The sequence below is a fragment of the Camelus bactrianus genome, chromosome 18, assembly GCF_048773025.1.
Source record: "Camelus bactrianus isolate YW-2024 breed Bactrian camel chromosome 18, ASM4877302v1, whole genome shotgun sequence".
Lineage (NCBI taxonomy): Eukaryota > Metazoa > Chordata > Mammalia > Artiodactyla > Camelidae > Camelus > Camelus bactrianus.
In genome coordinates this window covers 32,466,903-32,482,628 of record NC_133556.1, presented here as the reverse complement: position 1 = coordinate 32,482,628, position 15,726 = coordinate 32,466,903, and the positions used below count along the sequence as shown (strand labels likewise).

Genomic DNA, 15,726 nt, shown 5'->3' with positions numbered 1-15,726 from the left:
CGGCGGCCGCAGCGAGCGACGAGGCCGCCCGGCCCGGCCCGCCGGCCGCCCGCCCGCCTCGGCGCCGAGATTGGGCGAATCGCGAGCAAGTACGTGCGCGTCTCCCTGCCGCCGCCGCCGCCGCCGCCGCCCGCCGCGGGCCGCCCCGGGGCCTCCGCCGCCGACGACGCGCGGGAGGAGGAGGAGGAGGCCGCCCCGCCGCCGCCGCCGCCGCCGCCCCGGCTCGCCGCCGCCGCCGCCGCCGCCCGCCCGCCGGGCCCGCAGCCCCGGCCTCCGGCCGCAGGCGAGGCCCAGGCCGCGGCCGACATGAACCACCAGCAGCAGCAGCAGCAGCAGAAAGCGGGCGAGCAGCAGCTGAGCGAGCCCGAGGACATGGAGATGGAAGGTGAGGCCCGCGGGCCGGCGGTGGCGGGGCCTGGGGGCGCCTTCCATTGTGGTCGGGGGGAGCCGCGGGAGCCACGCGAGGGGCTCGCCATCTTTAACCAGGCCCCGGGCGGCCGCGGGCCTCGGCCTGGCCGCCCCGACCCGGCGGGCCCGGCTGGGGCGAGGCTGCACCGTCATGCCGGGCCCACGGGCGGGGGGCGGCCGGCGGCCCCCGGCCCAGCTCATTGTGTGGCCCTGCGGGACCCGGGCGGCCTCGCCAGCACAAAGCGCCGGGAGCCCGGAGTTGTAAATTAGGGCGCTCCGGCCGCGGAGGGACGCAGGCGTTTGCGGGCTGCTGGCGGCTGCCGGGCGTCCGGGCTGGGAGCCGGACTCCGGGGACCGTCCCCCTGGTGGGGCGTCGCGGGGGCCTGCCTCGCCCGGCCTGGCCGTGGCCGTAAGGTCGGGGAACCGGAGACCTCCTTAGGCTCGGGGCTCGCCCACACCTGCGCCCATGCGCTCCCCCGGAGAGGCCGCCGGGGCTTTGAAGCGGCCCTCGGTCGCTTCATCACAGCACTTGTTAGCGTCGGGCTTCATTTTGAAACACCTGCAAGGAACGCAGAGGTTCTCAGCTTTTGGACGGGCCCAGAGTTCTGTGCCAGGCGCTCTTCGTTTCTCTAAGTTAACTGTTTTTCGAAGAGTTAATAACCTGGCTGTATGCGGCGCAGTCAGCATGCGGCCAGGTGTGTGTGTTTGAAACGACGTGAAAGCCCCCCAGCCCACGACTACCTACGTCCGAATCAAACCTGACTCCAAAGGTAACGTAATTTTCTGTCCATACGTACCCGAAGTTTTCCAGGGTACTGTACTCTGGTGATAGAGATTTGGTGTAGAGACACTGGAGGGGAAAGGGTCTTCGGCTTACATAGCTAAAGCAAAGTTGGTCTGGAAGGCATTTTTTATTTCTCATGGCCCCAACTACTTAAAAGGGCAAAGTCTGAGGAGTCTTAACAGAGAGTCTCCTTACCTACCTTGAGGGGGACAGACAGGCAAGAGTCAAAAGGGGGCACCTGAATGAACAGGGCATTGAATGTTCTGTTCTTGTGCTTTTAGCAAGTGATGCTGGGTTGCATAAATGAATGGGGCCGCTGAGGAAGTTCAGGTAAAGCAGCATTTGTCCTGTGGGGTGGCTACACGTGTGGGGCCCTGCACCCTGATTGGTGGGAACACTGGTATTCCCCTGTGAGAGGTAAACTGCCACTAATAGGATGTTCACTTAAAAAATGGCCTGCACGATTGCAAAAGGCAAAGGTGTAAATGCCTGCAGAAAGCACTTCCTAGTGGTACTTAAAGTGGCCAGTAATGGGGGACAGGAGAACCGAGTGCACCCCAAGGACCAGCCTGTCTGTTTCACCTGGCCCCAGCGAGGCAGTAACGCCATGGAGCTTTTGGCATGTGTCGTTAAACCAATGAGCTGAAGGAACACATTGCTGAGAATTTTGTGTATTCCTTGTATGCCACATAAAAGAAGGGTTGCTTTTCAGTTTCTTTTTGAAACATCACCCAGTTAAGACAAAAATCCAGTAGTGCTAGCATATCCGTGTCCACGTACATTCTTACGACTTTTTAAGTGCTCCTAACACTAGTGAGTTGATAAACAGGGACCTCACTTGAGTATATGTCTGATACAGAACTGGGTCCCTGGGGACACTGATGTTCACAAGTTTCAGGGACTTAAAGACCAGAGGGGGTTGAAGAGTGGGAGAAGAATTTTCAGAAGGCCATTCGTGCTTTCAAGACTATTTTCTCATGGAGTCTTGTTCTCATATCAAAGTCTATTGGCAAAATCATTCCTAAAATCTGCAAATTTACTAGCATCTCAAATTGGATGGCAAGGTTGTAGTTTATTACTGCTGAGCCCTTAAACTTAAGTCTTGTTTTTGAGTGGGCTTCTGTCCCAGATTCATTATCCAGAAGATAACCTTGCCTTTGTAGAGCTTATGGTTGTCGACACTGTGAGCATCCACTGATGCAAGAAGAGTGGGAATGAGTGACTGTTGACTCTGGTTGACTTCATATGCCAGGCTGTGTGAGTTACTTGCACCTGTTTGGTGTTTTGCCTTGATTCCTATAGATTCAGCAGCTGGGAGCTGTCAGGGTTCTGACCAGCTTGAGGAAGGGAAGGCTTTGTTGATGAGGAGCATCTTGCCCGCTCCTCCTGGGCTGGGTGGTTTCGAAGGAGCCTGGGAGACTGGTTTGGTTGACAGGTTTTTTCCTATCAACAGGTCAGTGTTAGTTTGCTCTCGACCTGCTCTGCTTTAGAGGGGTTGCGTGTGCCTTTGAACTCTGCACAGCCCTTGCACATCTGCTGGAGAATAACAGCGCTCAGCGTTAGTTATTTTAAAAATGCCCTTTTTTGAGCAGTTAGGAAAGTTGTGAAGGGCAGAGAGGGAAAAGGTAGGGGGTTGTGTGTTGGCAGTTCATCGGGGTCGGGACCACATGCTTGCTTCCTGTAAGATCGTGTGTTTTCAGGTTGGGAGGCAAGTAGAACTGTTTCGGTGGTGGCGTTACTAGGTCTGGCCAGGAATGAATTTGCTTGGCAGTTTATTTACTCACAGTCTAACTCGGAGCGGGTGCAGGCCGAGGGGCTGAGGGAGTGACTTGCACCAGCCTCTGCCCTCTTGAGTACTTGAGAGGTGATAATCTGGTCTGTTTTATGCCCCGCCGAGTCAACAGGAAGCTTTCCCAAGGTCTTGCTTCTGCTGCATAGGCTGGCTTGCACAAATGTAAATACCTTGATGTTTGTTCCCCCGGTGTGGTTCTTCTGCCCGTGTGAGCAGTCTCTGTTTCAGAGTGTGATCTTTGAGACTAATAGGAACAGACAGTTTTGTTTGACTTTTGTTCAACACTGCGACTACTGCTATCAGGACACGAAGCTGGGAGCAAACCAACGAGTCGCCTGCGTTCTCTGAAAAGAATTGATCACTGCCTTCTGTGTTTTTTTGTTTAAGGGACAGCAGTGGTGGGTTTCTTTTTCTTTCAAACTTGTGTGGGTAGATGGAGTTTCAAGTTACTTTCCTGCTGAAGCAAGTTTGGGAGTGGAAAGTGAGTTCACTTGCACACACGCACCCAAATAAACTACACGTGGGCATTTTATTCTATCTAAAAAATTTCCTTTTCAAACAGCAAAGTAACAAGACAAAAATCAAATAATATGAGAGTATTTTTTCCTCTCACGTTAGCTATGGGTGGTAAAATAACTCTGCCAGCTGCAGAGCTGCAGCTGAAGCGCTGAACATCAGCTTGGAGAACCCAGAAGAAATAGAGAAATTAGGCCAAACCTAGAAACACCTGACTAGGATGGAGCCTGTCAGGTTCTGGTGGGATTGGTAGTTACTCTCCACAGGCATCAGCCCTCCTGATGTTTCCAAGCTGCTGATTTTGATAATCTGTAAACAAAAGGTTGATAACAGCAAATGTTGGAAGAAAGTTTATACCTTTGCTTTTTGGATTTTTTTAACTTTTTGTAATCAGTTTTGTGGGAAGGGAGAAAAAAGCCAGTGACTTCAGACTCAGGGTGGGGCAGTGCAGTGGGAGCACAGGCTCAGTGCCAGGCCTGCATCTCAGCGGGGACTTTGCCACTTGTTATGTGACCTCACACACATTGCTGAAGCGCTCAGTGCCTCAGTTTCTGCATCCTTGAAAAGGAAGGTCAGCAGTATCCTGCAGGACTGTCGTGAGGGTGAAGGCACAAAGCGTTCATAAAGTGCTGGGTGCGCGGTTGTGAGCGTAGACGTTCAGCCAGTGGTGGTGTGATGGGGAACACACAGGTGAGGCGGGTCAACTTTGGGTGCTTCCACAGCAATTACATCCGAACAAGGATTAGAAAGAAAGCTGACCGACCTCAATCTCAGCGGCATTATTTATAAAATCCTGGGCTCGGTGTGCCTAAATAGATATTTAAGATTAATGGTGTATTATTTTAAGAAAAACTAAACATGATGGATGGATGTGGTGCGTTGTGAGACTGCTGCTGAACTGTGGTCAGCTTGGTAGCCTTTTCTGAGAGTGTTCTTGTCGTTGAACTAGTGTGAGAGCACCCCGTGGTGAATTTGAGGTTGAGAATCAGGTTGTAGCAGGGGAGCTGAGTCACTGAGCCTCCAGGCTTTGGGAGTCAGCCTGAATTCTTGTCTCTGAATCCCACATCCTGTTACCAAGCCCTTTTGGTTTTCCACCCGCCACCCTAAATGAGGCCCCTGTTGCCTCATGCTGGGACTTTGCAATAGCCTTCTTACTGGTCTCTGCTTCCACTCTTCCTGGACCCCACACAGCAGTGAAAAACTGGCTGCCCTGTCATTTCCCTGCTCATAGGGACTCGGGCATGCTGCCTTCCTCATCCAGGTAGATGGGTGGGCGCATGGCCTGGTCTGCGCCATCAGAGTCATCAGCCTGCTTTCTGCTCCAAGCGTACAGTGGTGCTGCATGTGGTCCAACTCTGGCCTTTGGGCCCTGTACCTGCATAGGTGGCACCGCCATCCTGGAGCACGGACAGGACAGGTACCCCAGGTTGGTTCGGGTGCCACCTTTTCCCTGACCCTCTCTGGTGGCCTCAGCCTCCCGCCCTGCTTTCTGTCTGTGGAGTCATCACTGTGAACCGCCCTGCTGGACTGTTTGTGCTGAAGATGCCCATCTTATGTTCCTTTTGTGTTAAATTTATTTGTGGCAGACACTCATTCAGGAAACGGCAGTTTTGAGGCTAAACAGTAACACAGGAGATGGCAGGCGGGCAGGGTGGCGTGTGAAAGAGAAAGCCGAAGCCATAAACCAATATTGCCTTGATAGCTGCTAATTCAGTTTTACTGCTTTTAACGTAAGTTGCTTCCAGTGGCATTTTTGATCCTTTTGCAAGGAAGAACCTGTTTTCCAAACAAGGTAATTAATGGACCTTTGTGAATCGCTGAAAAGTCTGCATATTCTAAAATTTGTTGGTTATTGTTTCTGGTTTTTTGCATGAGGTGTATGGAGCCTGGGTACTTCTGCTTGATTTCCAAGGCAAGTTTTACTCTGGAGACCTGAGTTGTAACAAGGTATTTCTTGACATGTACTGTGACAGAGTTAAATGTTAAATGTCACCTGCTTCATAAACTTCTTGTTCTGAACTAATTTGGACTTAGGAAAGTTGAAGGAAGCAGGATTTTAAGTGTCATGCGTAGGCAAGAAAGTCAGTTATGCCATTTTTGTAGTAAGTTAACACATGGCTCAGCTAATGAGAAGTCAGATGTGTTGAAATTCTCTTGAAGAGAAGCAGGCCTGCTCCAGAGGGTTGGTGATTTAAACTTGGAGGTTGGAAAGGGAGGTAATTAGAAAGTTTCTCGTGTAGGGTAATACACCGACCTGGCAAGAGGTAATGCCTGCAGAACTTGGTGATGACGCCACTGAGTGTGAGACCAACAGAGCAGGGGATGGGGAGGAAGAAGTGCCTCTGGGAGAGCGCGCCTGGAGGGGTGGTGTTGTCATCTGTGGTCCAGGAGAGCTGGGAAGAGAAGACCACTCCAGGGGGACAGGGACTGGAGGGCTCACCGCGAGGTGTGAGCTGGGCCCTCTCTGGGCTGTCCACATGTTGTGTCTGGGACCACTGTTATGAGGTCACAGCTGCTAATATTTACGGAAATGCTCACGTGTCCTTCCAGGGAGCCCAAGCTACCCAGTCATCAGGAGCTTTATCTGACTAAATGTGAGAGAGTACTGTGTCTGAGTCTCAAGATGGTGGTCCTTCCTTCTTTTTTGGGTCATTTGAGAATCTGACAGAGAAGGAGGTTCCCTTGTGACCAAAACAGTTCTGTATGATTTTCCCGCCTGGCACAGACTACTTGAAACCAGGCCCTCCCTTGGTTTTGATTCCATGCCAGTGACTAAATTGGTTTGCCTGACGCTGGGAGGGCAGTGTTCTGTGTGAGGTACCAGCCCCCAGAATATCCCCTGGGGAAGCAACAAGTTGTTAAACAGGCCTCTGGTTTGGAAAGGGCTGTATGAGATTGTTGGGGTGACCTGTATGCAGAGGCTGATCACACCCAGGGTGTAGCCACAGGTGTCTGGGTGGTGATCTGACTTCTTGGCTTCCTCCTGCCACCCCCTTCGTGGTACTTTGTGAAAGAGTTGAGTAGGGTCTTTTCCCAGGGGAACCGTTTGGTTTTGCTCTCATGTATAGGCTGGGCGAACTAAGTTTATTCATCTAGAGTTGCAGGTACATTTCATCAATGTGACGTTGGGGAATAAATTACATTTCAAGGCTCTTAATTGACCCTGTGCAACTTCTGCTTTCAGACAAACACATAAAACGCTCCTTAACATGTTTACATGGTTAGATAGTCCAGCTTTTCTTTTTAAATAGTGTAGGGTAGGTAATTTTGAAGTGCTTGCTTGGTAGTTTGTCAGCTTGGAGGAGAAATTATTCAAAAAAATTGTGTGTGAATTGGTTAAAAACATCCCACTACCTCTGTTGCTGTTTTATAACCATCATTGATGGACACATAAGAATTCTCCCTCCAGATTCTCAGCCTTTCCTCTTTGGCTTGTAAGGACAGAGGGCGACCACACAGGAATGCCTGGCGTGCAGAACGCCCTCAGAACTAGCTGGTGGAGTGAGGTTGCTGTGGCCTCTGAGTCCCAGCCTTTGGGCAGTCCCTCCCCCTCATGACCGTGGAGCAGCAGTGGCCGGCGGCTGCTTCTCCTGATCTGTGTGGTATCTTACCTGTGCTAACCGGAGGATTCCTTGTTTCTCCGGAGCACTCCAGGTCTCCTGGGGGTACTGATGAGAACAAACTGAGACGCTTTCCTACTAAGACCCGTCTTGCTCAAGTAAGCCACTCAGCCTCTCATTTTCCAATGGGGGCAGGAGAGATGACATATGGGGGTAGGAGGATGCTAAAGGTTTTGTGTAATAAGGTAGCCACAAGGTAGCAATTTTAAGATAATAAAAATGCTATTCCTTAACTGACTAGCCACATTTCAAGTGCTCAGTAGCCACCCATGAGTGAGCAGATACAGCACACGTCCATCAGTGCAGAAAGTGTTAGTGGCCAGAGTTTACCTAGGCAATCTCCTTGGATCCTGGACTAGAAGGTATTTCTGGTAGCATTAGTGTCACACTGAATGTTAGAAAGATACAGTGTGTCCTGGAAAAGCAAAATTAAAATGAGTGAAAGCTTTGGAAACTTGTGAATAAATAGTTCTTGGGCAAATCTGCAGAGAGCAGGTTTTATTCAGTTATTAGTGAAGAACCAAGTTTTTTCCTTTAATTTCCAGTCCATTTTGGACCGTTTCTAAACAGTATTTTGTAGAAATGAAGTACAAACAAATTATTTAAGAAGTGAAATAAAAAGACACATACAAAATGCAAGCCTGAGTTTATTATTAAATTCAATGAACTTAAAGTCACATTTCAACAGTTATTATTTGGAACAAACACACATAGGAAGAGGGAATTGCAGAAACTGTACAATATACAGTTCATTGGAAGTCTGTGTAGGCCATTAATATAAAGAAACGTACTATTGCACTTGTAACCTTGTAATTCCACTGTTGGAACTAAACAATTTTGTGTGAAATAGCAATTCCTCATTCTTAAAAGCTTACACGCACACTTGGAAGGAACGCATCATACATGACTAGTTTTTCAAGTAACGTTCCTGCTTGAATGGATAGCATCCCTGCCTCTCATAGAGGATGATGTTTATCCAAGTCGTTTCTATGTTTGTTTTACTAATAAGTGTGTGAATCCAGTACTGCAGGGGTGTACTGCTAAGATTGGGAGCAATCTTAAAGCAGTTTTCCAAAATGTGTCTGTAGACGACCTCAACTATATTCTATAAATTTATATCTAAATTATGTTTCATTGGAAGAAATGTGTTCTGGGTTATATTTACTTGGGTTGCAGTCAACCACCTAACCCTAAAATTGTACATACTGTAAGGGGGTCCCATGTGACATATGACACCACACTCTACTTTGACCGCACACAAACCAGCCCATGCTTGGATGTCACGGGAAGGTCAGATTGCTGAAATGTCTCCACACTTGCTCTTCCTGTGGGTGAGGTCCACAGAGGACACCTGCTAGCAGGCTCTGCACAGGCACCTTTGGTTTTGTGTCCCCCCACCCCCACCCCCAGATTTGTCTTGTCTGGGTTTCCATGAGTACCAGGGCTCATGGCTTCTGACAGCCTCGTGGCTGCAGAGCTGTGCTGCTGTTCATCAAGTATGCATTGATGAGGCCTCTCCCGACCGGCAGGTGCAGTGCTGGCTGCCCCCTGCACTTGACCAGCTCCTGGGGTGGATGCTCTGGTTCAGTTGCGTGGGGGGAGGGCTGTGATGGAGTAGGGAGGGGGTGTGCCACTGAGGAAGGTGAGGACGAGTGGGGAAGGGGTGGGACAGCTGAGGCTTCACGGAGAAGGTGACACAGCTAAGTTTGAAAAGAAGGGGCTGTGTGATCAGAGGCAGGAGGTGAAGAACAGAACCATGGGCTTAGGATCTTCAAGTCTGTGGCTAGAGGGATAGGATCTGTGGTCCCCAGAATAATGGCTCACAGAGGTGTCTGTCCTAATCTCTGGGAGCTGTGACTTTTGCTTACATGGCTGAGGGACTTCGCAGGTGTAAGTTAAGGATCCCTAGATGGGGAGATTATCCAGCATTATCCAGGTGGACCCATGTAATAACAAGGTCCTTAGCCCATAGAAGAGGGAGGTTGGTGTGGGGTGATGTGAGGAGACTGTTGCTGGCTGTGAGGATGGAAAGGGGGAGCCAAGGAGAAGCTGGAAAAGGCAAGGAAACAGATTCTCCCCTCGAACCCCCAGAGGAGCCTGGCCCTGCTGATACATTAATTTTAGCTCAGTGAGGCCCATTTTGGACTTCTGACCTCCAAAACTGTAAAAGAATGAGTGTGTGTTGTATAACCCAGTAAGTTAGTGATAATTTGTTTCAGCAACCATCAGGAACTAATACGGGATCCAAGAAGGTGGGTAAAAGGCAGCTGGTGGGTGTCTAGTAAATGTAGCCAGCCTTGAACCTTAGAGAGCCGCACAGAGGCTGGAAGAGTGTGTGGCAGCTGACCCTGGCTGAGGACCCTCCCTGCGCCAGGCCGGGATCGGAGGGCCGTGCCTGTGGTAACTCGTGCCATGTTACCGCAGTAGCTGTAGCAGCATCCCCATCATGTAGCAGAGTGAGTTGAATAACCTGTCCAGGGTCAGTGGCAGAGGTGGGATTTGAACCCACAGCATCTGGCTTCACAGAAATTTGCAATTCGTCATAGCCAGTAGACAGCATTGGTCACAAAGCAGTGGTTGCTGCTGTTTTACTTAAAACACACCTGCTACCTTCTCCCACGGTTCTTACCTCACCGCCCCACAAGAGGTAAGCTGCCAGTGGCTTCCTAGCCTGAAGGGTTTTGTGTGGTTCACCACATGCTTTGAACATGGAAGTAGCTCACTGCCGAAACCAGCTGGGGCCACCGTACCTACCCTTCAGCAAGTGGAATATGGTGGCAGAAGATGATACCGAGCAGAACAGATGTTTTTAAAGGTAGACGCCTCCTTCCTTTAAGAATCAAGTATTCAGTAACACGTTATAATAAGATCCTGAGCTGAAGTGAATCATCCTTAAAGCAAACCATTCAGGGTTCTGGGCATGTGGAGAGGTTCAGAACTTGAGAAGGCTCACACCTTGTCAGCCAGGGCTCAGGGCTCAGGGCACAGGCTTACTGCATTTCAGAGGACCCAGTTCTGTGGACCTACAGGGTTAGATCTAACTACAGGCACCTCCAACCAAAGTACAGACCCCATCCACTCCAGTTGTCTGGTCACCCCACCGCCACAACCCTGCACCTACACGTGAGCTAGCCGAAGCTCCTCCAAGCCACACAGGTCACCTACCTGGCTGCACCCCTGCTCTGTCCCACGGTCCTGACCAGCTGCATTTGTCTCCTCCTGTCGCCTAAGTTATCTGTTTAAGATAGCAGCTTTTGCAAGGTGGAAGGAAAACTGGGTCAGAGGTGCCAGAGCCCCGGATTCCTCAACTGGGCAGGGGTTGAAAGGAGAGAGATGTCCTAAGAGGCCAACATGACTGCTTCATTAACTGCCAGCTAGCTGCGTGGTATTGTTTTTGTGGCATATTCTAGATATTTTCCTTTTGGGCCCTTTTCCCTGACAGTTTTAAAACAAGAGATAGATACACACACAACTTTAAAAGCAGCAACACACAGTAACTACTAACGAATGCGGTCACCACTGGGTTGGCAACATTGAGGTCTCCAAGCGAGTCGATTTGGGGGGTGTCTGGAGAAGATGCAGGTAAGTGAGGTGACCCATGGGCATCCTAGTGGTGGGACTCAGAAAGCAGATGATCTTTAGAGGTGAGACTAGTTGAGCTTCAAAATGCATGGCGGCCAGTGGTGTAAGTTAGGGGCAGGCAGGTCCTGGGGGTGACTGACGGTGACGGCTTCTGCTGCACGCTCACGCAGGTCATGGGGATCGTGATTTCACAAGCATGGTCTTTGGGAGCTGTTAGAAGTCTTGAGGATTATGCCAAAGTTGATTATTAACTACCTTGGGCTTTATGGGAAGAGGGAGATTTAATACTACAAATCTGGGAAGTTTTCTGTTACGGCCAGTATTTCCTTGGAAATTAGAGGCTGTTACGTTAAGTCTTGAGATTTCTCTTTTGATGAAGTTTTTAAGTCCTGTAAGTTTTGTAAGGCCTTTTATTCTTAAAATATTTGTTTCATTTTGGGTATGTTATCAGGACATTCTTGGTCATGGGATTTAGTTTCAGAGCAAAAGTGACTATCCTGTACTCTGCAGGCAGTGTGGCAGCCACAGCCTCTCGGCGGTGGGTCAGACACTCAGCTCCTCAGCCAGATTCCAGGGGCCCGATGGCCACCTGTGGCTCGTGGGTTCTGCACTGGGTGGTGCAGCTGTGGAATGTCTCCCTTGTCATAGAAAGTTCTACCAGCCAGGTGCTTTTCTAGACCCAGCCTGTGAACTAGGTTTAGCTTTGCCTTTCTAGCAGGCTGCCTTGGAGAGGATTGCTTAGAATAATGGAAAACCAAGCATTTTCTTCTGTAAAGCCTAGGAAGAAGGTTCCCCAGACTGGCTCTGCTTAGTGCATACTTGCTGGTCAGTTCAGATCATTGCTTCAGGCACTGGGGTGGGGTGGTTTACAAAGATGAAGAGATGATTAGATGTCTTTGCTTGAGGAGTCAGCAGGATGTAGACAGGTCATGTGAACACATAATTAATGCAGAATAGAAAGTGATGAATGCCACATGAGGTGAAGAGTTAAGGGTTCTGGAAGGGGAGGAGAGTGATTACATCTGGCTGCAGGGAAGCAGGAAGGCTTGCTGAGTGGGCGGGCCTTAGAGGGTGGTTAGGATTTGAGTTCTGGGGGATTTGAGGTGAGAGAGCCAGAGGCAGGGCTTCTGGGGAGAGGATAATAGAGGCCCCGCCTTTGTTTCTTGGACATGTGCTTTGTATTGTAATTAACACTGAGCTGTGTTTCTTTGCTCTTCTCCCCTCTTTGATGCTGGGGGTTGTTCCCCATGCCTTGAACCTCTGCACACGGTACCAAATAATCAAATGCATTGCATTTTTATGTTTTAGTTTTAATAGGACCGGAACATGCCGCCATGTTAAATGTCAATTAACCTAAAGTTTACCTGCTTTGGTAACCATTATAAAGGGTTAGATTTGCATCTACTCTTCTATAAGTTTTCCTAATAGAATATGTTAGTAGTCACCATGATTTTTAAAATATCAACATATATTGAGATGATTCACATATTTCACAGTTCAACCATGTAAAGCATACAGTTTATTGGTTTTTATTATGTGTACAGTTGTGTAACCATCAACACAATTTTGAACATCAGGGGATTTTTTTAGGTTTGTTTGTTTGTTTAATGAAGGCACTGGGGACTGAACCCAGGACCCCGTGCACGCCAAGCATGCCCTCTGCCACCGAGCTATACTCCCCACCCCTAGCATACATTTATAGGAAATATTTTCTAAAACAAAAATTTAATGAGAATGGTATTGTTTATACATTTTTGCAGATTTCTTTGTTGTCTGGCTTAATAGAAGACAGCTGGATTCTCATATGCTTCTGCAATGTGATTTTACTGAAAATATAAAGAAAAATCAGTCTTAAAAAAAAGAAAACTCAGTCTTAGAGAGGTATATAGTTAGCAAAAGGAGTCATATCTTAATATTTAATAGCTTTTTCAGGTAATTGTGGCAATTCTTTCATACTGAACCAAAATTTGGTAACTTCAGGTTAATTAACAACGTGCAGTTTGAAACCCTATGGATTAGCTTCTCCTGCTCTACTACATTAAAATTCATAGGTCTGTCTTGAACTTTGAATGGATCATTTCTAATGTCATTCATTAGTCATTTGGAAAACATTGATACACAGTTATACAGATCTTACAAATGTTGGCATATTTCATTTTACAATTGCATTAAAAAGCCCCTAAAACATCACATTCATGTGTGTAGCAGTCTTGTGCTGTCAGCTAGTTGGGGACAGGGTTGTAGTTCTAACTCCGGAAAGCTCACTGGGACAGAGCAGAGACTGTTGTTCTTTATGTAAGAGTCTTACTGCTTCTTGGCAGAAGGTGAAGATGGTTGAATGATAATCAGCAAGTGGCAGCCCGGTCATCCCCATGCCATGGTGGTGGGCAGCAGGTAGTGTTGGATGGTCTTCTGTAATGGGAAATTGTCCTGTGGTCCCCCTCACACATGCAGGTGTATATAGTGAGATAGTCCTGTTAAGATGAGTAACAGAAATGTGGTGAGAAATCAAGGATAGAGCATTAAACCAGAAGTGATTGTGATTTTGATCATTTTGCTTTCTACTCCTTCGTAATGGCCAGTATTCCACTTACTTATTGTTTGTGTCTTCCCCCCATTTTCCAGTAGCTTGTGTGGAACAGTTGGAACTCTTTGGGAACTGGTCTGAATTAAAACGTAGCTTGTGAAACAGCACACCTCATTTATGTACACAAGTTTATTAGAGTAGAATGTGTGTGTGTCCTACCTCCCATTTTCCTGGCTTTTTGAGTTTTCAGCTCCCCCTCCTCCTACAGAAAAGGAGCCATGGTGCAGACATTTGTGGACTCCGTTGTACAAGGCCTCCTGAAGGTCCTGGGGCAGAAGGGCTCAGACCTGCTTCTTCTATGCTCTTTCAGTTCTCTTTTCCCGAACAGTTAAAGGTCTGAACTCAGGGGAGTGTTTATTTAAAGAGTAAGTCATTTCTTAATTCTTTCCCCTGTTCTACAGGTGTTTTTCTTCTTTTGCTTTACATACAGTAAAACTGCCTTTGGGGTGAATGGCTCTGAGTTTTAACATCTCTGTAGGTCTGTGTGACCACGGCCACAGGCAGGACACAGAACAGCCCCTCATGCTGTTCTTTTAGTTCTTTTAGTCACATCTCTACCGGATGCCGAGCTCTGGCCACCACAGATGTGCTCTCCATCCCTTAGGGTTTTGTCATTTTGCAAATGTATAAATGGTATCATGCAGCATATAGCCTTTGTCGACAGGCTGCTTTGCTTCAGAGCCATGCCTCTGAGATGCATGCAAGTCCGGTGTATCAGTCATTCGTTGCTCTGTATTGCTGGGCAGTATTGCCATTGTGTGGACATACAGTCCCACCAGGGGACATCTGGGTTGTCTCCAGTTTTTGCCAGTTTGTCAGGATAAAGGAACTATATATATATAGTTCACAAAAATCTGACATGAGTTTTCATTTCTCTAGAGGAAGGTTCGAATTGTTGGGTGTATGGGAAGGTATGCTTAACTTTGTAAGAAATTGCCAGACTACTTCCAGGAAGCCTGGGCGCTCTTGCCTTCCCACCGTCCATGTCTGAGAGGTTGATGATCCTCATCCTCCTTGTCAGACACGTTTGTCTGTTTGTGCCTATAGACATCCCTGTACCCTCTTTGAAGGCTCTGCTTAAGTACTGCTTGTTTTTTTTTTTTCATTATTACTGTCACATTTGAGAGCTCCTTATGTATTTGATACAAGTTCTTTGTCAGGTGACTTGCAAGTATTTCTCTCAGTCTCTAGTTTATTCTCTTAACAGTGTCTTTCCGGAGAAGTTTATCAAAATTCTCTTTTATAGATCTTGCTTTTGGTGTTAGGTCTAAGAATTCTTTGCCATACTCCATGTGTTCACTTCTGAAAGCCTTAAAGGTTAAAAAGTTTTAAACCGTGTGTATCACCTGTGGCCCATTATGAGTTAGTATGTGTGTAAGGTGTGAAGCTGAGGTTCTTTTCCTTTTTGGCATATAGATGTCCAGTTGTTTCTTTAGTGTTTGTTGATAAGTGTCCTCCTTCCATTACTTACACCTCTGTCAGAAACCAAGTCATTTATGTTTATGTGGGTCTATTTGCGGGCTCTCCTGCTCAATCGATCTTTGCTAATACAGCGCTATCTTGATTTCTGAAGCTTCGTCATGAGTTAAAATCAGGCAGTGTAATTGTTTCACTTCTTCTGCTTTCACTTATTCTGCTGAGATTTTGATTAGAATTGTCTTCAAACAGACAGATTAGTAGACCTGAGTGGTGGTCTACCGGCACCAGTGTGTAAAAAACAAACAAAAAATACCAGAAACAACTTGGTTTTCTGTCCTAGGCTGTTCTGTTTGTGGTTTATTTGTATTTAAATAATGGAACTCATTTGAAATTGGCTGTGCTTGACTAGTTTTTAAAAGTTTTAATTAGCACAATCAAGAATTTGTTTAAAATCTCTTCTAAACCCAATCCTCAGCTCCTAATTGCCTTTTTTCCCCCCAAACATTGACAACAAATTTTATTTCTCAAGTGGGACAAGAGTAAGGGAAAAGGCTCTTGAAATTTCTTCAGTTATTCCTTTCTTGGTTTAGTGGTATAGAGATTGAAAGATAAAATTAAAAGAGGAAGTTTAATAGGGAAAGTGATAACAGGCTATGAATGTGTGCCCTTTTCCCCCCATTTTTTAAATTGAAGTGTAGTTGATTTACAATGTTTCGGGTGTACAGTGAAGTGATTCAGTTATACATGTATATATAAATCTATTCTTTTTCAGATTCTTTTCCGTCATAGGTTATTGTAAGATATTGAATATAGTTCCCTGTGCTATACAGTAGGCCCTTGTTGGTTATCTATTTTATATCTGTTAGTCCCAAGCTCACACTTCCACTTTGGCAACCATAAGATTGTTTTCTATGTTTGTGAGACTATTTCTGTTATGTAAATAAGTTCATTTGTGTCATTTTTTAGATTCCACATTTAAGTGATATCATAATATTTATCTTTCTCTGTCTGACTTCAC

General features: G+C 47.3%; 1 protein-coding gene across 1 annotated transcript in view; it reads left to right on the top strand.

Annotated features, from left to right (window-relative positions):
* The first annotated feature begins 219 nt into the window (after nucleotides 1–219).
* Nucleotides 220–15,726, top strand: part of USP7 (ubiquitin specific peptidase 7) — a 54,796-nt gene continuing 39,289 nt past the window's right edge. The window contains exon 1 of the mRNA XM_074346757.1: nucleotides 220–385. Coding sequence (XP_074202858.1) covers nucleotides 307–385 — 79 coding nt within the window. The 5' untranslated portion in view covers nucleotides 220–306. The remainder of the gene's footprint in view (nucleotides 386–15,726) is intronic.